Here is a 23015-nt window from a genome sequence, read left to right as displayed (position 1 = left end):
GGCAAGTCGGTCAATTCTTTCGAATTGGATTTAGGGGAACCGGCGATTATGTGTCTACCGTCTGTTTACTAAGCAGATTTAAGCTTGACGGTTTCAATCGATTAGTTCCCCGAGGATAGAATTATTAAATACCGGCTGTGGGGGGGGTTCTTCAAAGTGTTGACCCTTGGTTAAGTATCGTTCGATGGAGGCGTAGAAGTCCTTCCTTTTTTTTCCGCAGAAATTACTTAGGATAAGACAGGAACTGAGGGGGGGATCTTGCAGCTAGCTGGAGGATCCGATTGTTCTTGTTTCCGTTGTTTCGCTTGGTGAGCTCAAAACTGACTGGCGACCAGATGCTCGACTGAGAGCTTTGGGAAAGGGCGTGAGGTAGGGGAGCTGGTCTTGCCTGGTACAAGGCGGCGACGACTCCTGGGGCGCTCTATGTTATTGGAGGGAGACAGACATCTTGGGGGAGCTATGGTGCGATAACACGGGTAGTTTTGATAATGTATGTGTGTATGTATGTATGTATGTATGGCAGAAGAATGGATATTAAGAACATTACGAGTGTGTAGATAGAGGAGCGGTAACAGATGGGATGAACCAAGTGTGGATAAGTAAGCATACGGCCAAGTGATTGAGTGATAGAGTAACTAAGAGGGTGGTCTGAAATATTAATATCGATAGCAGTACTAGCAGTAGTAATAATCTAGCTATTCAAGACGCATATAGCGGTAGGGCAGACCAAGAAAAGAAGATATCGATAGCAGCGTCGTTTCCCCCAATTACAACGGCGTGCTAATTTGGTCAACCCGAAATCGATCAAGACCCAAAAGCAGAGTATTGCGTCGCTCCAGGGGTCACACGGTAAGTCAGACGTCTCCTCGACAAGCTCCGAATCATAGAGTTGAGCCCTTACCGACCTCGTCTTCATCCTATCACAGCCTGTTCAGACGGCACTGCAAACAAGCTTGTAGGTGACATCGGGTACATCGATCAATATAAAAGGGTAAAATATGTCGGCACACTTCACACTCATATCGGCCGCGAACGCGGTTCCAAGAACCACGAGCACAGATATCGTGTGTATCAACGAGCTCTTGCGCCACAGCGGCGATAAGTACCTACTTGTAGTTGCTCGGCAGGTTGGTGGGCCGGGGCAGGCTGGCGTGCAACGACCGCATTGGCTCGATCGTACAACCTGTTTTCGTCCCATTGCGCGCAAGGGCAGGTTTTCCAGGGTTCGCCACATCGGGAGCAGAATTCGGCTTTGCACGTACACCTGAGCTAGAAGTCAGTATATTGAGCTATTGGAGGAAGACAATCCGAGATACGAACGTCGTATGGTTGCAGCCAGTATCAAGTTCAACTACGCGTTGGCATTTGTAGCATCTCTGCCACTCGTTCTCCTTGGCCGTCTCAAGGTCCAATTGCAATGCTGTATCTTCGGGCCAGTCTCCCCTGTGAGCAGCAAGCTTACAGATGGTACAGGTAATTGTCCGATACGTTTGACAGTAGGCCCGCTGTTCAAGGATGTGCTCCTTCTGGATGAACGATGAACAGACAGGGTTAGAGCAGTATATTCTATTCGGGGTGTCAAATTCGAGCTTCTTGGCCTCATACTGCTGCACCATGTCGGTGCTAAGGTATATTCGAACGTTGCCACAGGGAGTAATGGGCTCTCGACAACAGCGGGGAGGGAACAAAGTGTCTTCTGTCATAGAAGCTTTGAGTAGACCTTGAAGACAGTCACCGCAATACTCGTGACCGCAAGGAGACCGTCCCAATTCGCAGGAGACAAACTGCTCCTGGCAGGCGGTACATCTTCGTCGAGGAGCTGCGGGCATTCTCGAAGCTGCACACAGAGAAGACTCCGCCTCTAGAGAAGGTATCAGTACTTTTCATTGTCCTTCTAATTTCAAACTTACGGGAGCTTCCGGTCGGTCTATACATATCAAATGGAATCGATTTATCATCAAGGGACGGAACCTCTCCAGCTGCACACCTATGCAGAGCATCTAGTCTCTCCAAAACCTCATCCAGATCTTCCTCCTCCACAATTCCCTGTGCTACGGCCAGCGGTGCCGTCACCTCGCTAACCATGACAGAGATCTGCCGATCGTGATTGGCACGCTCCTCCTCCACGAGTGATATTGCAACTTCGTGGCCATCGGTACGGCATGCTTCAGACAGACTCTTCGTCATCTAGTGGTCGGCGATAATCCTCGCATTGCGTTCCAAATCCTCCCTGTAGAACTAGAGGGCTAGCTGGGTATCAGAGACTATACCCTCACGTTCCTTACCGTTACGGCCAGACGAAGCGAGAATTTCTTCGCTATCTTCGATCTGGAGCTCAAGTATCAGCGCAGCGGTAGCCGGATCCACGCCGCCGAGGATATCCATAGAGAAGTCTGTGGGGTGACTACCGCTCCGAAAAGAGCCGCGATCGTTGGCGAATTGCTTGCTCGATATCGGAGCTTCTCACCCAGATGCCATATTATCTTGAGGCCGCAGTTTGGGAGGGGAATTGAGTCTGCCAGATCTGCAACGCCATGTGAAATCAAATGGCTCGTGCACACTAAATGATACGGAGAATCAAGAGTGTAGAAGGTATTGATTCCAGCATGAGAGTGCTAGATGCCATATACCTAGTAGTACGTGGGAATAGCCAAGAGGCTAATAATTCCTACTCCGGAATGAGGGTGGAACCCAATATTCCAACACTGTAAAATATCTCTCCACTCTAATAAGCATCGAGGGAGTTTAAAGAGCAAAGGTAGGTACCACCAACCGAGCCAGAGCTGCAGCAAGCAAGATCGGTAATTTGAACAATCACGGAATCTGGTATTAGATAATAGGTATCTCATATCATCCGTGAAACAAATGAACAAGCAGATGTACAGATACCCTTCCAATTGCAGAGCGGGGCCGACATTCTCACATCTTGCCTCTATGCGTTGCTTTAAGAAGCCGAGGAAGGAGGCCGAATCAAGGTGAGAAGACAAACACGGGCGCCAAAGATCCTAAAATTTCGGAGACAGCTTTGAAAATAAGGCAAGAAGAAGAAAGAAAGAAAGAAATAAACGCAAGTGTCCGCGAATGGCAGGCTCTTCTCGTCAAGCTTGAAAATCTCATGCTCATAACAATGTATTTAGATATTCATCCGTTTTTCTCTCCATCTTGTTCTTGGAATATGAAAGCCTGTCGTCAGATACCTTGAGACGGTTGCAAGCAAATGAAAGATTGATAGCTCTATTCAGAGATAGAATAAGCTTCTCGATGGTAGGATGAATAGGTTGTGTATATATAGGAAACTGCTTCAGCAAAAACATATTCTAGGGAAGCGTAGTAGGCACGTCTAAATTTGGACAGAAAGAAGGCTCATCTTGAGACTTGAAGAGAAAGGGTCCATTGTAGATGCCTATCGCAACGCAATCGTCTCTGCATCCAGCGTCTCAGCAGCGTGAAAGATCCCAGGTTGGCAATTCCAGTCGTTTGGACAGTCCCTAAACGCCTTCACCCAAACGCCCATCAAGTCGCTCTTCGCAGGCGCCCCCAAACCCCAAACCCCTAAACCACACCTAATGCCGCCGCACTCCAATACGCCAGGTCTTGCTGCCTCTCTCTGTAGCCCACCAGCCGACCACGCACATGTGGACAACCATTTCCCCCAAGATCCCAGTACTCTCACATCTCCCCCAACCCTCCCTTCAACCAAACTTCTTGGTCCCCCCCTTCCGCGCCTCAACCTCATTCCCCTTCTTATCCTTCCCATCCTTCGCATCCTTATTCTTCTTCCCGCCCTTCAGCAGCTCCAGATGTCCCGCCTTCGCGCCGAGCGTGCGCTCCGTCATGGCCGTCAGACCCGCCGAGTGTTTCTACGGCGATAATGTCATCATCAGTCCCAAAAAATTCCCTTGCCGTGCTTCCCCACTCTCAGTGAAGAGGCGGAACAAAAAAAAAAAAAAAAAAAAAAAAAAAAACCCCGAGAAAACTCCTTCCCCCCTACCTCCCCCCTCCCAAAAATAAAATGAAGGCGACAAAAGAATGGAGACAATTTTTTCCTTCCGAATCACAGGAGAACAAGAAAAAACAAACCTTCGTCATCTTCGCATTCCGTACCAGCACCTGCTTCTTCGGCGCAATCGTCCTCGCCCCCCTCTTCGGCCCCAGCACAGCCTGTCGCCGACCAGACTCCCTCGCCGTGGCCGTCGTCAGCTTCTTCGACTTGAGCGTTCCCTGCACCATTTCGAACTTGATTGTCGCTATTGTTTTTTCCGCCTGCCTTTCCCTTCCCTTCCTTTCCCTTCCTTTGCTCAGTCAGGTATCCTATCCTACGCTCGGTGTGCGGAATGTGGGATTCGCAATCGGTGGTTTCTGGTGTCCTGATGCTTTGTTCGTCCGACCGTTCGTTCGTCCGTTCGTTCGTTCAGAGTCTCTAACTTCCGAACGAAGAGCTTTTGTATGTAATCGCAGAGGGGGAAAACGTAAGAAGGTATGGACGTAAGTAAGCAAATGCAAAGCGGCCGCTAGTGTCAAATCCTCCGTAGGGTTACCGTACGGTACGGAGTTACTCCGAAAGAACCCCCTCCTCCTCTCCTCTCCTCCGTATCTACGTTGTAACCTATCTTCTAAACTCCATAAAGAAAAATCTATTCAGCAGACGAACTCTACCCTACCCTATTTCAACACCCACCCACTCAATCACAGGCACCGAATACACAATACATGTGGTCCATTTCCAAAGCCTACAACAACCCATCCTCCGTATTCCCTTTAAACATAAACACAACTATATCTCCAATCCTTAATACTACCTCGCAGAATCAGACAGGATTACTAACTAGTAGTAAAAGGCGGACGAAACATTTGAATTTCTACATAGCTATATACATACAGATAAGTAGACAGACAAATCACACCCTCACACCCTCACACCCAGAACAGAAGAACGATCAAGAAATACCAGCTTATAAAAGTGTGCTTATCTCATATCTTAAATTCCGGAAACTCATCACTCGTCTGGAGGAGAGCTACCTAGCTAGCCTTGCGTGATACATACATACATAAAATAATAACAGCAACAGCAATAACAAAATGCAGCAGCAAAACACAGCTTTCATATCATATCGTTTCGTCAATCCCCGCATCATTTCTAATAACCCACCCCCAAGTCTTCTCACGATTCAAGTAATCGTTTTTGGCGGATCAACCCCTCCATCGTCCAATTAAGTGCCAAGAATCCCCCAGATGCAAATTCATATGTTCTGTCATCGTAATCTCGTGGGTGCTCTAGAACTTCGTCCAAGTCGTGCCATCGTAAAAAGCAGCTCTCGCTCGTAAATGTAAAAGTGGGAAGGGACCCCACGCTCATCACTCTAGTCTTCCTCTCCCGCCCAAGCAAAACATACAGGTATAAATCAACAAAACCCGCAAGATCGGGAACGCTCTAGCTGCCCCGGGTTATCTTTTTTTTTTTTTTTTTTTTGTTTGTTGGTAGTACAGTCTCCCACGCGTGTCATGAGAGGACGAGGGCCACCGCCGAGACCGTTGATCAAGCAGCAGTTGCTCTGCGCCTCAAGACATCGTCCACTCCATTCTTGACGCTCTTAGGGCCACTGATGGAAGCGCGCAGTTTTTCACTCCGCTGCACTCTTCTCTTCTCTCGAATTTTATTCCTCATCCCGCTCCAGCCCACGTACTCGACTCGAAGACCGAGACCCGGGATTGTGTGTACTCGTCCACCGTTACCGTCTTTGAATCCATAGCCAAAACTCCCCGGCGGGGGTCCGGTTACAGGGATGCGGTCTTCCTTGTACACAGTCCTGTGGTTACCGTCTCTCCTCAAAGACGTATTGCTCCTCTGCTTGACCACCTTCATGCTTCCACTAATCGTCCTTCTCATAGTCCTACGATCTGTAGCATGCGGCCGCGTATCATGGTAACGGTCTTCCTCGATAGGCAAAATTGCAAAAGTACGCTTGAGCTTTTGACTCAGGGTACGTTGCGAAGGCGACGGTCTATTGTCTATCGGCGGGTATCCGTAATCCTCGTCCTCGAAGTAACGCTCACGTTCAAGATCGTCCCAAAAATGGGATGGCCTCCAGAAGGGATGTAATTTACCCGCATCTGCTGGCCGGTCGTCTACAGAAGGATACAGTGTCACAAGGTTCGCTCGCTCTTTCGACGTCTGAGTCGACATATCTGAAACATTCCTACGGCCTCCGCTCAGAGAAAATGTGCGTTTCAAAAGGCCGGCAGTCGGCACTAAAGCTGCTGACTTTCGTCGATTACTGAAAGCACGGCGCAACAATGAAATCGTCCGTTTCGATTTGTCGTCCGCGCTCACAGGTCGCTCGTCCATATCAAAATCCAGCTGGCGATCCTCTTCCTGCCAAGGAGCGAGACCTGCAGGCGTAGGTGGAATGAAATTGATTGTAGGGGGTTCCGGAGGATCACGAGGGTTTCTGAGCGGAGATTCTACCTCGTCCATGGGATGGGATGGCTGTGGTGGCGTCACAGCACCCGTGACTAGATTCTCGTTGACTGACATCTCTGCTGGAGGAGTATCGGAAATGTTCAGTTGCTTTGGGGTAGACGGAGAGTCTTCAGAAGAGGGTCTATGCTGCACAACTAGGACCGATCTGTTCTGGTGAGAGAACAGAGTCACTGCCATAGCTTCCGAGACTTCTGCTGAAGTCCCAGCAGTTTCATAAGATGTCTGAGAGAACGGGGTTGCTTGCGCAGACAGTCGTTTGCCAAAAAATGGATCCCCATTGTGATCTACGTTCAAAAGATTGCTATGAGTTTCCGTTTCTCTCTCAGTCTCGACAGGAGGCTGCAATAGCTCAGGATTGACGAAAGCCATAGTTTCTTGCTTCTGTTTTAGAATCATGTTATGGGCATTGAGACTCTCTGCGGTAAGCGACCCGGCTCTCGAAGTATTTCGACTTGTCGGGGCCGAGAGTGAAGATTGTCTAGCAGGGATGCTGGGTGGAAAGTCAATTGTCCGTATAGAATGGCCAGACCCAGCCGAGTCCGACATGGTACGATTTCGAGATGGGCGCATGTCGAAGTACCCAGGCTCATTGTATTTCGACGGTTGGATCCTTGGTGCCGCATGTAGCGAATTGCTCCTCTTCGTCTTCTTGCTGCTGGTAGACCTCAGAGTTGGCGGCCTTGTCTTGCTAGATGAACGACGATCCGGAATCACTACTACTGGGATACCCCCATTCCTCGTGACTTCTTTTCGAGATCGACCACCAGATGACGTTGTATTAGAAGTGGTGTTAGACGCCAGGCTCCGGTGCCTTCGCTCTGGGGTCCTGGCAGCTGCGTGGTGAAGACGATGCCGAGGATCATTCGATATCACCGACTCTGGCGCTGAGCTCCTTCCTGACTGATCAGAGCTAAAGTCTCTCAGCCCTAGACGCTTCTTGGAGTGCCGGAGGGTTTTCCTCCGAAGTGGAGGGCCATCAATAACCATCGCCTCAACCACTGCCGAAGAAACCGAATTGCCAGACATGGTTGAGGTTCGGCGCACGTCTGGTGATTGGGGCGATTCTGGGTCTGCCACACACGCTGGCCAGGCGATACGTTCAGCGAAATTCTCGGTTGAGCTTCGATCGGCTGAGTCTCTGATTAATCGGTGCCTAGCAATCCTCTCTTGCAGAGGGAGGCCTCGGACGACTCTTGTAGCACTAGTTAGTGATACGGTGTCGTCTTCTACTACTTCTTCCGTGGCTTCGTCTACAAACAAATGTAGCGTTTCTGGATGCGCAGGTGGTCTTTTGCAAACTGTCACATTCCTTAGGAGATTGTCGTCCCATTCCCGCTCCACTTCACTCTCCTCTCCGCCTGCAGCCCATTCTCCATCAAAGACAACGGATTCTCCTCTCCTCAGCCTAGGCGTCGTGGTTCGTTCGTTGTCCGATTCCAGGCCTAGCCCTAATCCAACTTCCTTGCGTTTTCTGATTTTCCGGAGTAATTGTGGTACTTCCGCTGCGGACGTTCGCGCAGAGTTTAGAGCGGGTCTCACAGTAGAGGCTTGATCCTCGTCGGAAGAGTATGGGGTTTCTCGAGCAGTTTTGAATGAATCAGTACGCGATGAAGGGTATCGGTCGCTGGTTGGAGGCCGAAACGCCAGTGGCATCGCCCGAGGAGGCGTCACATCTGGAGTTGGCGGGCTTTGCGAATGGTGGGGAGTAGTTGGTGTGGAGGGCGCATCAACGCTGGCGGTGGACGTAGTCTTAAATTTGGGAGCTGGGGCAAGTGTAGGATTGCCTCTTGAGGACTGTCGGGAGTGGTTTGGGGGCGTTGGAGGAGTTGGAGGTAAGACCGTCGCCCCAATCCTTCTGGATGCATGCTTTAACCGTGGAGGACTCGAGCTATCTGAGCCGGTGGAAGAGGAGGTTTGTGTTTCGATCACTAAGTCGCGCGGCTTTGGCGGAGGGGTCGAAGGATAGTACAAAGGCTCTCGAGGATGTGGCAGTATCTTGTGCTTTTTGAGTAGCATCGTTCCAGCGCTATGAGCCATGTTCGGAGGAGCATCGTAGGAGCTGCGCAGCTCGCGGGCCGGCATCCTGAGCCAGTTTGTCTGGGTGAGGAGCATTCACAGGGGGGTGGATGTTGGATCTGCCCTGGGGAAAGGACGGGAAGGATAGTAGGTAGATAAGAAAAGCCAGTATCCGTATCCCTAGGTCAGTTGCGTCGAGGTCTGGTCTGTCTCAGTCTCAGGAGGGCATCACAGATCATCTTGCGGCAGGATGCATGTTATCAACAGGCGTTGTGGCTCGTGGGTCGCGGATCGCAGATCGCGGGGGCGATGTTTGATGTCGCGATTGGATTGCAGCAAAGTGGTGGGAGTGTGCAAGGAGAGTCGTTGAGATTTGTGAACAGAGTTCGTGTTAAATGTAGTCTATGTAGATTCAGACTTGAGATGAGCGACACGGGGGAAAGGCGCACTGGGCGGTCGATGTTTGGTCTGGGCGGCGGCACTCTACTAAGGGGAAGTCGGATATCAGAGGGGGTGCATACGTAGATAGATAGTATATATATCAAAATATTTATATATATCACAACATATATATATATATATATATCATATCACAATATACATATAACCGGTACCCTATACATACATACGAAGTACATGCATACCATACATGCACGCTCGCACGCACTGCCGGGTTTGTGCGATTCATGTCTCGAAGAACAAAGGGGTTGGGGTTGATATATGATATTTACTTCACAGTTCACAGATGCAGTGCAAAGTTATCCGTATTCGACCGGCGCAAAAGAAGGGAGGAAAAGAAGTAAACATCCATCCATAGATCCATCCATACATCCCCGAATCAACGGCGGCGAGGGCTTTCAGTTGCAGATGCACCCTCTCTCGAGCGGCGAATCGGCGAATCGGCAGCTCTTCATACATACATACATACATACATACATACAACTGCATAGGTAGATCTGCAGACAGCCACCCTACCTCCCAGGTTTGACAACTAACTGAGTTGGGAGGTAAGGTGGGTGGTATACAGAGTCAAGAAGTAAATACCTGCATGGCCCGGGCGTGATGAAAGATGAAAGCCACCGATGCGATGCATCGATAGGGGATGGAGTTGCAGTATCTTCCGTCTATACCCGTTGCTCTCGGTCAGCTTGATTTCAGTTTTCCATTGACCTTGCCTTTGAGTATCAAGGGATAGAATGAGATCGCGGAAGATCAAGGACCATCATATATCAGAGTTTGAGGGGGCAATTCCTTGTGGTAACATAACAAGAAGCAATGGGGGAGCCTTGAGCCTTGGGAATCGCCGAGTTCGGCATCGGGGGTCTTCGGCGTCTTCGTTCCCTTTCTCCAGATCTCCTGGCAATGACAATGCAGTAGAATAGTTGTAATACGGAGGAACGCACACCGGTAATACATGCAGGTTCTGTTCCTCAGAGACCACCACATGTAGTAAAGTTGCCTTCGAGCTTCTCCGCTTGAACAAGTCATGTGACTCTATCATATGATCGAAGTCATATGATCAGATCACACGTAATCCCGCCAAGGAAAACCAACTACTATACTGGCTCGGATTATTTCGAACCACGGAACCTCGAGGCCCACTATCACGACTTCACCAAGCTCCAGACTCCCTCTGCCCGGTCACCGGTGTCAACAATCCAGAGTTCGAATTCTCGGACTCTTGGTGCCAATAAAAACTAAGCAAAAGTTCGCCCCGAACGTCGGTGATCAGAAGGCAGTTCTGATCTCACCACTGAGAGCGGCGCCTGCGCCTCCTGTCACCTGCACCACCCAGAATTGGCACCTCAAATCACTCAGCCCGCTCGATCTTCGAGTGGTGTGATGTGATGTGATGCGGTGCTGTGTTTTCTGGTGCCGCATACTCCGTATGATCTTTCTCTCGGTTTTTTGCTTCTCTCGTTTCTCGTCCCCGTTGTCTTTTCATCTGTTTTTAAAGTGCAAGTCTATCCCATTCACTCCTCAAGGACATCGCTTTTCATCGTGATACCCTCTTGATATTGTATAAGACTCGGGCTTAACGGCCTCGTACCCTGCCGGAAGATACCAATATCCCCAAGTCTATCCGGACTCAAGGTTCTGGCACTACTGGTCCCTGAACGCGCATCAACGAAATGGCTTTCCTGACTTCATACCCGCCGTTCCCCGTCACTGGTGTTCCCCGCCTATCCTTCTTCACACAGACGACCACATCTGCAATCTTGACGCCTACTCAAACAGCCATCTTCCACGAGAGTGACTCTAGCACGTCTACCTCATCCTCCGAAAGCTGGGAGTCCTCACCCACCGCAAGCGGAAGTCCGGACAGCAGCAAGGATGCTTTTCTCGACAATCTTGATAGTGGCAAAAAGGCTGCCATAGGTGTTGGCATTGGTGTATTTGTACTTCTGATCTTCCTGGTATCGGTGTGGTACTGCTGTGGCGGCTGTGGTTTTCGTGCGAGACGCAGGAAACGTCTCCAAAGAGCCACGCAAGTGCTTCCTTCTGTCCCCGCCACCCATCTTCCAGCGGTTTTGGGTAGCATGCAGAGTGTCGATATCGCAGTTCCACGTACTGGAGAAGCCCCTCCGCCTGTGTACGAAGTGGCTATCCCTCCTCAACACCGATATGTGGCTGGCGGAGCAACACATATTACGGAAGAAGAAGAGGGTATAATCTCGGACGGCAAGATGCCCTTGAGCGAGATCCCATTTGAGGATGTGGTGCTTGATCACCCGCCCTCAGAGGGATCGTCGAGGAGTTTTAGCGAAAGACATTATGGGCTGGGAGGAGACACAACTGGGCATACAAACTCTTGAGACTTGCCCGGAGAGGGGAAGATGTTCGTTAAGAGGAGAGGGAAATGGTTGAGGAGGCGAGATATGACGCGGCGCACACGCGGCCCACTCGTCCTGAACACCGTGTCAATGGGGTCGGACAATGTTCAATAAGCATCGCGATGGCCTCACTGGCCAAGGATACACTGTTCAGCTTGACTGGGCGAGGGAATTGATACAACGAAGATCGCCGTATGCAGAAGCCATGAAGAGTTGACTTGCCAATTGGAGAAGAGAGTTAGGACAAATGAAAGCTTCCAATATGAAGCTGATGGTCGAGGACACACAAACCTACCGTCATAAGCCGCTGGGATGGATCTCACATATACGGATAAGGTCGGTCATTAATCGCTTTCCAATAGTCAACGCCGACGAACTCTTTGCATTCAGTGTGTTGCAATACTCCCGCCTGCCTTTTACTAGTCTAAAAAATTCATATGTACGCTGCCGCCAGCTCAAGCGAACGCTCCCCCCAGTCCCCCCTCTCCCCCTTCAGAATCATCTGATATTAGCTCTTTCGTTCACCCCGCGGACTTGTTTGTTTTTCCCGACCCCGTTCCATCCCATTCCAATTCAAATCTCACCCGCTCCTCACAAGTCTCAGGATGGATGGGCAGCTAGGCAGCTAGTTTTACACCCCGCCTCCCCCGCGCGCCACCGTGGAAGCGAAGCGAAGCGGGATTATAACATCTATATACATACATAGATATATACATTGTGTATATACATTGTGTATATACTTATAATAAAACATATATGAATATATATGAATACCACCCCCAGCAAGCAGCAAGCAGCCTACAGACCAAGCAGCAGCAGCGAGATATGCTACATACGCTCGCGGATCGAGGTTGCGGATGTTGTTCTGCTTTGCCTTGGCTTTGGTCTTGGTTTGATTTGAAGGCGGGACGGGGGTTGGGTATGCGTGCGGTGTTTGGGTAGGGAGGGAGGGAGGGGGGGGGAGAAGGAAGTATTCGCGAACTTGCTGCTTGAAGACCTTTTTTATCGAGGTCGATTTTTGGGAAATGGGGTTTGGGATTTGGGGTTTGGGGTTTGGGCTTGGTCGGGTTGTGGATTGGATTAGGAGGGTCTGGGTAGCTTGGACGGAGAGATGGACGGAAGGATTTGACTGGTGGTGGTATAAGTAGATTGGGACTTGTAATGGAGGAGATGTAGTATGCTGTTGGAGATGAGGGGGGTGGGGCGTTAAAGCGCTCTCGAGCGAGGCAGAAGTGCCGCGTTCTATTGTATGTAGTCTGTAGATGTCGATTCGAGTGTTCAAAGTTCCTTTCTGGATGAAGCGCGCTGCGACAATGCATAGTTATTCATTACGGAGTGATGATGGGGAAGTCCTTGGGGAAGAGCCTGGATTCATCGAGCCCCGCGAGTAAAGTAAACCAAGCTCCCAAGAATCTTCGACTTCTCAATGTCCCTAGCATATCCATATCACAAATTTTCTCAGATGTTACTGTGCTATCTGTTGGAGAACGCTGCTTCGAAACTATACTGCGATACATCGTCAAGCCCCTGATCGGCTCGGACGTTAGGTCGCATCACATCAGCGAAGTCTTCATCTAAATTGAGTTAGCAGACGTCCGCAATCATCAACGCCTATCAAATCAAATCCCTCACCCATTTCAGAATTAACACCTCCAATGATAAATATACGGAATTTCTTTATTAAAGCTTTTAATTTCCGCGAGTCTGTGTCATTATGGGCCAAATTACTTCACCCAAGACGGTAGGTGTGTATGTATGATTTAGGTCCCTCAATAACTGTGATAGCAACCTCTTTTTCTTATCCTCGTTCAAATTTAGGATGACCTCAGTTCTCTCGCAAAATCCTTGCGGCTTTTGTCCATATCAAGTGCCCTCTTCTGATTATCTCATCCTGTTCTTCATCATCGACTTCTAGGCTGTCGTGGCTGCCAGTCTGGCGCGGCGAATTTCTCGACTTGTCATCGCTCTTGGACACGTCAAGAGACATTTTAAATCCAGAGGCCGGCCGCTTTCTTCGGTACCGGTTCCGACTACGACCACTTCTATCCTGTCGTGGTCCTTGCGGCGATTGAAGATTGAAATTGACTTTACCTATCTATTGTGCCTCTCTATTGTGGAGGCTAATCTGGACCTGTCTGCTCTAGAGGCTGTTTGGCTCGCATACTTTCTAAAGAATGCGCCACAGATAAAAAGCTCGCACTGCATTAAAGAATGCAAGAGTGCGTATTCGAGCATTGCTGTTCGTAGCTCCGGGGTTTCGAGAGGAACTACCAGCCTTCCGTGGAAGTATAGCTTCCCGTGCGTGAGATCGTATTCCAAGTCTAGCTCTACGCCATCGCGCAGTTCTTGCAGCTCCGGAGCTTCTTTGTTGGCCTGGAGCACCTTTTCGGTGATATCTTAGCCGTATATATCGTAGGCTACCTGGGATGTCGGGTCGGGAGGCTCTCCTATTAGTTCTTACAGCCCAGGTACAACTGGGATGTTCGTTTTCGTATTCGCTTATCTCACACGTGATGCAGTTTTTATTTACTCCCACTGGAATTGAAGGTGAACGTCTCTGATACCGAGAACAAGGCTCAGGGGAATAATAGTACGTAAGGGTCCGATGTGGCTTGTTCTTTGGGTTTGGGAAACCACTCGCCTATTTGCCCTTTATGTTTCGGCTTGGTTCTCTTGTGGGTCGCGAAGAACCTCGAAGAGGCCGGTGGGTAAATGGAATGGATCGGTTCCGAAGATTTCTCGGCGTATTTAATATCTTGCGGAATTTTCTCCCTGTATCTATCTTCCATTTCCATGGATTTAGGAAGAGCTTGAGGTGGGGGGGGATCCAGGCCGTAGAATAGGCCCGGTGCTGGCGAGGCAGAGAACAAAAAAGCTCTTGAAGGAATTCACAGATACATCGAACGGAAGTGGCTGGTGACCCCTAGCCCCAGCAAGCGACTTCACAACAATAGGAACACAGCTCAGAGTTGAACTGATGTCGTAGGTATTGTCGTTCATCAACGCATCCGAGTCCCTAATCTCGCTAGTGTCTTGCAAATTCTGTGGCTACAAAACGGCCAACCTCCTCCCTCTTCTCCACACTCTTCCTCAAATTTCATTCATCAACCCTCGAGTATCACCACCACAATGTCGATGCAACAGGCTGAAGACTACGAGGCCATGTGCCTTCAAGCAGAGGGCATCGAGAACGTCACCAGTCGGGTGTTTATCTACGACCTTCCAGCGGAGTTCAAGAAGCAGCTGCCAGACGCCCGCTTTCGGGCAGCAGCATGTGTGAAGGGATGGATCTTTCACGTCAACGTGCAAGGTAAGTGTTCATATCCTCACCGAATCAGTATACAATCCTTACCGTATCCAAGGACAAGCAAACATCCGACAATCCTTTCACTCCGAAGTCTACCCCTCCAGCGATTACCTTCTTGCAGGCCCGTGTCGGAAGTCAATCTACGATCCGACCAGGAAGAACTTCGACGTGCTAGGTCTCATATATGACTTGACCCCAGAGCAGGCTGCCAGCTGCGAGAAGTACTTCCATATAGATCGCAACCGAGTTGACCTCATTGCCACCATCGAGGACCGCGAGACCCTGGAAGTGCAGAGAATCGCCGTCTTCGCCTACGTCGACCTGCGCAATACCGCCGACGGCTTCCAGAAAGTCTTCCCCGACGATCCTACGAACCGATTATACAAGCTTTGGAAGTTGAACTTCGGGATGTTCGAGCAGGCAGGCATCAGTAAAGCTTACCTCAACGCTACCTTCAAACAGCTGTTAGGTAAATCAATCCCATACCCTGAGCCCATCTACGTCGCCCCGGCCCTTCTCTCGCAGTATCCAGATCATGTCTCTTCTTTTCCCGCCTCTGTCACTCATCCTTGTCTCGACGCCACCTCGAGCCAATCACCTCAGGCTCGTCACGTGGCCCAACCCCCCTTTCAAGGAAGCTCCCAAATCACTTGGCAGTACGTGGGAATCACGAAGTTCAAGGCATACTTCGAAGCCAGCATCGATGCATGCCCCAATGACACCGTCTGCCAGAAGCTGGAAGATCAATACAATGCAGGACTGAAGAGCTACCGTGAGCATCAGGAGCAGCTGCTGGCGCAGCGTCAGGAGAGGTTGAAGAAGCAGCGGGTAGAGGAGCAGTGGTCAGACGAAGGGGAGTGTACAACAGATGAAGAGGAACAACTCAAAGATGAAGAAGAGCAGCTTATAGAGCAAGGGGAGCAGCTTACGCATGAAGATGAGTGGCTCACAGAGGAATGGCTCACAGAGGAAGGGGGCCAGCTCATAGATGATGAAGATCTTTTGACAGAGGAATGGGAGCAGCTCACAGATGATGAAGACCTTTTGACAGAAAAAGGAGAGCAGCTCACACATGGAGAACGGGAGTGTATGACAGATGAAGAGGGGCAACTCACAGACAAAGGGGAGCAGCTCATAGATGATGAAGAGCTTTTAACAGAGGAAGATGAGTTATCAACAGATGAAGAGGAGCTGCTAATAAAGGAGGAGGAGCGGCTGTCAGAGGAAGAGGAGCAGCTAACAGAGGAAGATGAGTTGTCAACAGATGAAGAGGAGCTGTTAATAAAGGAGGTGGAGGAGCAGCTGTCAGAGGAAGAGGAGCAGCTAACAGAGGAAGATGAGTTGTCAACAGATGAAGAGGAGCTGTTAATAAAGGAGGTGGAGGAGTGGCTGTCAGAGGAAGAGGAGCAGCTAACAGAGGAAGAGAAACAGCGTGCAAAGGAAAAGAAGAAGTTGGAAAATGATCAAAAGCTCCGGGAAATCTGGGCAGGACTTGTGAAGCGGGTACGTGAGCAGAATGGGGATAATGCTGCTGCAAAGGGAGAAGCTCGAGGCCGTACTCACCCTGCCAAGTTCAATTCTGCCAGAAAGTCACTATCTCTTGACAGTCTTCCAGTCATGGGAGAATTCTCTGCTCCTCGGTCTCGTTTTTCAGGCCAAGCACGCCCTCAAGTATACCCTCCTCAATCTCAAGATCCTCACGCCCAACAACCAAGACGCACGGAACCTAGCTTGCAGGCTCCTAACGCTCAACTTCCTCAAGTCCAGAAAGGCCGAACTCAAGTCCAGCAACCTGGCTCTCAAATTCAGCAAATTCGCCCTCAAGTCCAGCAAACTCGTGTTCAGCAGCCTCAACATTCCACCGGTGGCCAGAATCCTGCTCAGCGGATACCGGCCGGTCCACAGAGTCAACACCCTCTCGCACCACAACCCATCAGTCACGTCCAGGCTCCTCCTCGGCAACTAACACCAGCCGATCTACCAGGTCCATGCCATTACTCTGAACCTATAGGCGGCGGCTCAGGGGTCTTTCGGCGAGTACCAGCCGGTGAACAGGGTCAATACGCTCAAACTGGTCCACAAGGTCAACATATCCTTTCAAGACCATCTCAATCTACAAACGGCGGCCAGAATTCTGCCCAGCAAGTACCAGCCGGTCCACAAGGTCAACACGCTCAACCCACAAGCGGCGGTCAGCATTCCACTCAGCGATCAACAGCCGGTCCACAAGGTCAATACGCTCAACCTGGTCCACAAGGTCAACATATCCTTTCAAGACCCCCTCAATCTACAAACGGCGGCCAGGATTCTGCCCAGCAAGTACCACCCAACCCACAAGGTCAACATGCTCAACCCACAAACGGCGAACGGGTTGCCTTCCAGCAATTATTAGCCAGCGTACAAGGTCAAAGAACTCCTGCAGGATTCCCTCAATCTACAAACGGTAGCCAGAACCCTGCCCAGCGATTACCAGCCAACCTACAAGGTCAATACGCTCAACCCACAAACCGCGATCGGGATGCTTTCCAGCAATTACTAGCCAGTGTACGAGCTCAAAACATTGGAAAACCCCTCCCGCAACCTCTCCAACCTACAAATGCTGGCCAGAGTCCCGCTCAGCAACTACTAGCCAGACCACAGCAGTGGCATTACTCCGCTCAACCCATAAACGGCAGCCAACTTCCCACGTCTCGCCCATCACAAGCCAACCTACCCGGTCCTCAATCAATGAACGGCCTCCAGAGCTCCACCCAGCGATCAGGGGTCGGTCTACAAGGTCCAGCACTTCACTCACCATTCCTAAACCCATACGCGGGCTTGAGCAACCCTACTCGAAACCCACAAGCTGCAACAGCCCGCCTGCAAGCCTCGCAACCTCACACTCGCAACCCGCTCCACTCAGACAGCTTCTACAACGACGCGCAACCGTCGAGTGTTCTTCAACAACCTCGTCCCCAACAACCTCGTCCACAACAACCTCACGCAGCTTCCACCCCATCTCCCGGCCGACAAGCCCCTAGAGGTTCCGCCCCCCAACCCGAGGACGAATCTCGGCGCTAGATCTAGAAAGCCACACAACACACACACAGTAGTAGTCGCTCCATGACAGGGCCACACACGCACTACCCAATGGGTGGTTTCGGCGCATTGGAGCCGGAGCCTCGGAGAGAGAAGAAGAACGGAGAGCAGCTCAGCTCAGCTCTCACCTCACCTCACCACAACCCTTCTTTTCTCATCGTTCTTGGTTCGGAAGGGTTCGTTATTTGGTCCACAGTACTCATCACCCAGCGAGAGGCTAGACGTATCACGCATCAGACAGGATCTTTCCACGTGAAGGGGAGTGGAGAAGAGGATCCCGGAACTATTCAGAGAATTGGTGCCTTGGTGCTTTGGGTGTTTGGAGAGAAGGAGTTTTCGTGTATCTTTGGCATGCAGCGCGGCGTTTGGGATTTTTTTTTGTGCTTGGAGAGAGAGGAGAGAATTCGTGCGGGGGGGGGGGGGGGGGGGGGGGGGTTCATTTCAGGGGATCAAGGGCCTGTCTCTAGGGTATGATTATGGTGTTTGGGAGGATCTTTTTCTTTTCTTTTCTTTTTTCCAGCGATTCACGCGCGTTTGCGTCGAAGGAAGGTACGGGTTTTTCCTTTCTTTTCTATTCTTCTTCTTCTGTAGACAAAAGACCAGCATATTCATGTCTCATGCAAGGGAAGGCATTTTTTTCGTGTCCAGAGAGGATCCGCTTCATCCAGATTCGGGAGAATGAAAAAAATAAAAATAAATAAAAACATCGCTATGACTCCCCCCCCCCCCCCCTTTTCTTTGGGGGGGAGAGATTTTCCGCCGTCTTCCTCGTGAATTTTTAGAGGGTGTTTAACTTAGTTGCGCGTCCGGATATTTCAGTGTGGAAGGAGTTCAGGCAGTCGGTATAGGATTTGAAGAAAAAAAAAAGGAGGGGGGGATCTATGAGGATTATGAATGAAGGTGGATGGGTGGGTGATAGGGAGGGAGGAGATTATGAATGAATGGAAGCCGTTTAGGGAGAAGAAAATGGGGGGGGGGGGGGACGGCCTGGTGAAGCTCGAGATAAGATATCAGGGGATTTATATATGGTACATTTATAAGTATATATACCTCCTGGGGGTGGGGAGAGGGGGAGGGGGCGAAGAAAAACTACGAATCGGGATGGGACACGGCAATGATAAGAAGATGTAGGCGTTCGTCATCGGGCTGAACTTTCTGGTGGTTTTCTCTCTCACTCCCCCGCAATATATATATATATATATATTTTCGTCCGTCAATTTTATTCCAGGAAGGGTCGTCGCAAGTTTTTATTTATTTTCTTTCAGCCTCGCTTATTAGCGAACGAACGGTTTTGGGTAGAGGGAGGGAGAGAGGGAGGGAGGTGTGCATGATCTTGAACCAAGAAAAGAGGGACTAAACTATTACTAGAAGCCATTAATAGATGATGATAATTGGTTTTAGACTTGATACACAGGAAGAATTAAAATAGCCTTGGCGATTTCGGTTGTTAAAAAAGAAGGGAGACTCGTATATACACACTTCTGATTATAAAGGTACGATAGATAATATTATCCCGCGCTCAGTTACTCCCCACAGGTCATCAGCTCACAGCCATATACACCCCTAGCATGTCCCAGTCCCCCACCCACCACAGTTCCCGCCTCGGTAGGAGCCATCGGGACACCCCTCCACATCACAGATGGGTCCATACGTCGCGGCGTACGTCGAGTTGGTGTAGGAGTAGGCTTGGCTTACGCGCCAGTACTCGTTGCCTCTGTACTGGCCGTAGTTGGTGGCGTAGGCGGGCGCCCACGCCTCGCTGTACATGGCGCAGTAGATGCCCTGGGGCGCATCGGCCTGGTTGAGGACGTAGACGACGACCTGGTTGCAGACGCTGGGCTTGCCAGTCGAGGGTGGGTGGCGCGAGTTGTAGGCCGTCTGGCTGGTGCAGGCCGACGTGCAGGCCACGGCGCCGTTGGCGAAGGTCTGGACCGTGGCGAAGGAGAAGAACTTGTAGCCCATGTAGGTATTGGTGTTGGTGATGGGGTCGTTGGGGGCGTTGATGGCGCCACAGAGGGCCGTCGGGCCTGAGAATCCGGATTGGGGTGCTGGGCCGGCGTTTTTGTTGTAGCCGTTGCTGCCCGAGATGACGACCTTGAAGGAATCTAGACGGGTTGATGATGTTAGGATGGACTTTGGGATCGTGACTTGTGGATGGGTGGGTTTCCTACCTCTGTACTGTCCGGTGTTTGTCGCGGTGGTTACGTTGATGGCAATACCCCATCGTACACACTTGATGTTGGTCACGGATGTTGGGTCGGGACAGTCCGTCGCGTCTGGGTGGACAGAGGGGTCACGCTCGTAGTAGAGGTTGAATGCAATACATCCTGCTTGTTTATCGCAGTATGAAGCACAAGCGACGGGGTCATAATGGCTGATCGTCTTGAATCCGAGGTACGAAACCGTTTGGGAGGATGCCTCGAGATTGGAGAAAGCAAGGCTGTATCCTGGCGGAACTTGTGCTGGTGCGGCTGCAGCAATCGCATTATCCTTGAACGGTTTCCAGCTCAAGAAAGACGCGGCGGAATCATCTGGACTATCGGAACTCAGTATATCACGCTCAAGAGGAGGAAGACTATGCTTACATTGTGACTCTAGGCCCAGTGCCTGCAGGTTGTGCGGCGCAATTATCATCACGCCCAACCAACTCACCTCGTCGACTGAGTTCCTCTGTGGTCTGGGCAACTTCGGTGACGCTCTGATCTGCAACGGCGATAGCTGCAGCAACCGGCTGGATAGGAACCGTTTCGGACGTCACGTCTGAGGGAGCCGTGTCCAGGATCGGGTCAGGTGCTGCGTCGACGAGATCGAAATCGATGTCCTGAGGACGAGGAGCTGCCAAAGCAAGAGCTGCGAAGGCCAAGGCGATGAGTGTGAATCGCATAATCGAGGAGGGTAAGCAAGCACCGTGGGATGTCGATCAAGATCAGTTCGCTTGGTGGTGTCTACTGGTCTGGTCTACACTGCTTGCTCTATAAACACTGCTCTACTGGAGGTCTCAACGGGCAAATGGCCATTTCTTATTCTTATAGAAATCAACGAACGCCAGATAGAGGACCATCCCCTAGTCCTTCTCTGGTACGAGAATACAGTATACCTTGAGCTGGAGCAATATAGGCTGAGTGTTGCACAGCAGGCGCCCCATTGAGTTGGAGAGAAGACCTACCACGCGATCGTATGGATAGATTCGGGCTATTTTCCGTATTGAGGCCAGGAAGTCGCAGAAGCCATAAGGGGACCCACTGCCATTCTGGAGAGGGAGTTGTGTTGTGTTATGGCTTTGGTGGCTTCGTGTCCTCGTGGGCTGCTCCCTGCCCGGGCCAAACGGGTTACAATACCTCTCAGCTGAACTTCATTCCCCGATCATGCCAATATTGGATCACGGTCAGCCTGTCACTGTCAGGAGATAATTCCTGAGCCGAGAAGGGAGAGGGGAAAGGGCTTTGCAAATTGCAATAAGTGAATTGCGGAAGGCAACATAGTCGTCTCCGTGGACGAACGTGTATATACATATATACATATATAAATATATATATATATAAATACTCTCCCTCAGGTCAAGACAGACGACAGGGATAATCGACGGCCACACCTATCAAGCTTTCGTTGTACTACTCTGTAAACCCGACGAGGAAGAAGCCAAGAGACTTGAAATGGCAAGAAATGCTTAAAAATAAAACATCGAGCGGATTATCGATTGGGCTCGGGAAAATGTGGATGGATATGAGTTCGGGAACTCCCTTTTGACTCCTTCTGGTCACACAGATTTCTCTTCCTTCTGGACGCCACCCAACGTCATCAGCCTCAAGTGCGCCGCGGAGAGAGATAGAGTGGCTCCATCTGCCGTCGGGGAATAGATGGTCAGGAGCTGACTCTGTTCCTTTTATCGTGTGGGCCGGCTGGCTGCCTACGAAAAGGGAAAGAAGAAGAAAAGGCCACGTGCACACTTCCACGTGCACTCTCAGCAGCATTTTAGAACTAGAACCAATGCCAACCCCCGCACTGTCTTCAGAGTCCAGGAGCCGCATCTGCCTTTTACATGTCCGTATCTCACAGCTATCCATCCGCACGAGATCCGACCTATCGATGTCGTGAGAGCAGCCTCCTCCTCCGTCTCTTCAGCGAAGCGTGAAAGAACACCACAACAACACCATAACTACACGCAACAACCGAAGGAGCATTCCCAGATCCTGGGCCCGCTCCAAGGATCTAAGTTCTGGTTCACACAAATAATAACACTATACTACCGGTATACCTAGACTCCGCGCTCAGAAATCGCTGCAGCTCTCCTCGCATGGGAATGGATCAAGATAATCGGAAATCCCCTTCCTACTATTTGCCTTGCCTCCCTTCTGATCGTGACTAATGCGGCCGGATGGATAGATAGATGGCCCACTCAGCTCAGCTCCGGTCGTTGGAATTTCGAACTGAATAAACGAATGAAATGTTTTCTCAGGCCTGCCTTATGCCGGTCGGGCCGCTGATGTCGATGTCTTGGTGAGGCAATTTGAGCATTATCCATATGATCCTCAAAACCTGCTCAGCAACTAATTAATAACACGACAAGGCCTTGCTTGGATCGCACACTATATAAGCAAGCTGATGCGTGCTCCCAGCGAAAAGGGAGGATGTAATCAGCATGTATTTTCAACGACTGATTCCACGACTCTTTTACTTGTATCATTCATTCATTTCAATCTAGACATCGAGATGCTGATCGTCGATGGAAAGACTTGGTTACGCAATGGCGCTGATCCAAGGAGGGTCTGCGATGGATTGAAGTCAACCTGGAACACAAACAGATCATATCCCTTTTCATTTCCGAATTCTCAATTTCCTGGTTGCTAGATTTTTGGTTTTTAATTTTTCATTTTTGATTTTTCATTTTTGATTTTTCATTTTTGATTTTTCATTTTTGATTTTTCATTTTTGATTTTTCATTTTTGATTTTTCATTTTTGATTTTTCATTTTTGATTTTTCATTTTTGATTTTTCATTTTTGATTTTCCATTTTTGATTTTTCATTTTTGATTTTTCATTTTTGATTTTTCATTTTTGATTTTTCATTTTTGATTTTTCATTTTTGATTTTTCATTTTTGATTTTTCATTTTTGATTTTTCATTTTTGATTTTTCATTTTTGATTTTTCATTTTTGATTTTTCATTTTTGATTTTTCATTTTTGATTTTTCATTGATTTTTTTTTCTTTTTACAATCGCACGTACGCATGCACTCATTCACGATCCCTCAGACGACGACGATATACTGGAAGAATATTTGGGTTCCCATCTTCAAAAGG

The 23015-nt window shown here is 49.8% G+C and overlaps 6 protein-coding genes across 6 annotated transcripts; 2 read left to right on the top strand and 4 right to left on the bottom strand.

Moving 5' to 3' along the window:
• Positions 1-881: 881 nt before the first annotated feature.
• Positions 882-2385, bottom strand: L3040_005726 (uncharacterized protein; the record flags this gene model as incomplete). Its single annotated transcript, XM_066154627.1, has 5 exons — positions 882-917; positions 1111-1264; positions 1321-1861; positions 1911-2165; positions 2286-2385. 5 exons carry the CDS (start codon positions 2383-2385, stop codon positions 882-884), a joined length of 1086 nt encoding a protein of 361 aa, XP_066011476.1.
• A 1307-nt stretch (positions 2386-3692) lies between these two features.
• L3040_005725 (uncharacterized protein) lies at positions 3693-4230 on the bottom strand (the record flags this gene model as incomplete). Its single annotated transcript, XM_007294991.1, has 2 exons — positions 3693-3860; positions 4081-4230. The coding sequence occupies 2 exons, from the start codon at positions 4228-4230 to the stop codon at positions 3693-3695; spliced, it is 318 nt and encodes a 105-aa protein (XP_007295053.1).
• Positions 4231-5536: 1306 nt separating this feature from the next.
• L3040_005724 (uncharacterized protein) lies at positions 5537-8563 on the bottom strand (the record flags this gene model as incomplete). The annotated part of the gene is made up of 1 exon (XM_007294992.1): positions 5537-8563. The coding sequence occupies one exon, from the start codon at positions 8561-8563 to the stop codon at positions 5537-5539; it is 3027 nt and encodes a 1008-aa protein (XP_007295054.1).
• A 2066-nt stretch (positions 8564-10629) lies between these two features.
• Positions 10630-11313, top strand: L3040_005723 (uncharacterized protein; the record flags this gene model as incomplete). Its single annotated transcript, XM_007294993.1, has 1 exon — positions 10630-11313. The coding sequence occupies one exon, from the start codon at positions 10630-10632 to the stop codon at positions 11311-11313; it is 684 nt and encodes a 227-aa protein (XP_007295055.1).
• Positions 11314-14460: 3147 nt separating this feature from the next.
• L3040_005722 (uncharacterized protein) lies at positions 14461-17698 on the top strand (the record flags this gene model as incomplete). Its single annotated transcript, XM_066154626.1, has 5 exons — positions 14461-14641; positions 14694-15725; positions 16246-16574; positions 16650-16895; positions 16943-17698. The coding sequence occupies 5 exons, from the start codon at positions 14461-14463 to the stop codon at positions 17696-17698; spliced, it is 2544 nt and encodes an 847-aa protein (XP_066011475.1).
• Positions 17699-19279: 1581 nt separating this feature from the next.
• Positions 19280-20600, bottom strand: L3040_005721 (uncharacterized protein; the record flags this gene model as incomplete). The annotated part of the gene is made up of 3 exons (XM_007294995.1): positions 19280-19821; positions 19888-20252; positions 20302-20600. 3 exons carry the CDS (start codon positions 20598-20600, stop codon positions 19280-19282), a joined length of 1206 nt encoding a protein of 401 aa, XP_007295057.1.
• Between the last annotated feature and the right edge of the window lie 2415 nt (positions 20601-23015).

The sequence above is a fragment of the Drepanopeziza brunnea genome (assembly GCF_022702325.1).
Source record: "Drepanopeziza brunnea f. sp. 'multigermtubi' strain 214-2 chromosome Unknown ctg9, whole genome shotgun sequence".
In the NCBI taxonomy this organism is placed as follows: Eukaryota; Fungi; Ascomycota; class Leotiomycetes; order Helotiales; family Drepanopezizaceae; genus Drepanopeziza; species Drepanopeziza brunnea.
The sequence above is the reverse complement of the archived record's forward strand: the minus strand, read 5'-3'. Positions and strand labels throughout refer to the sequence as shown.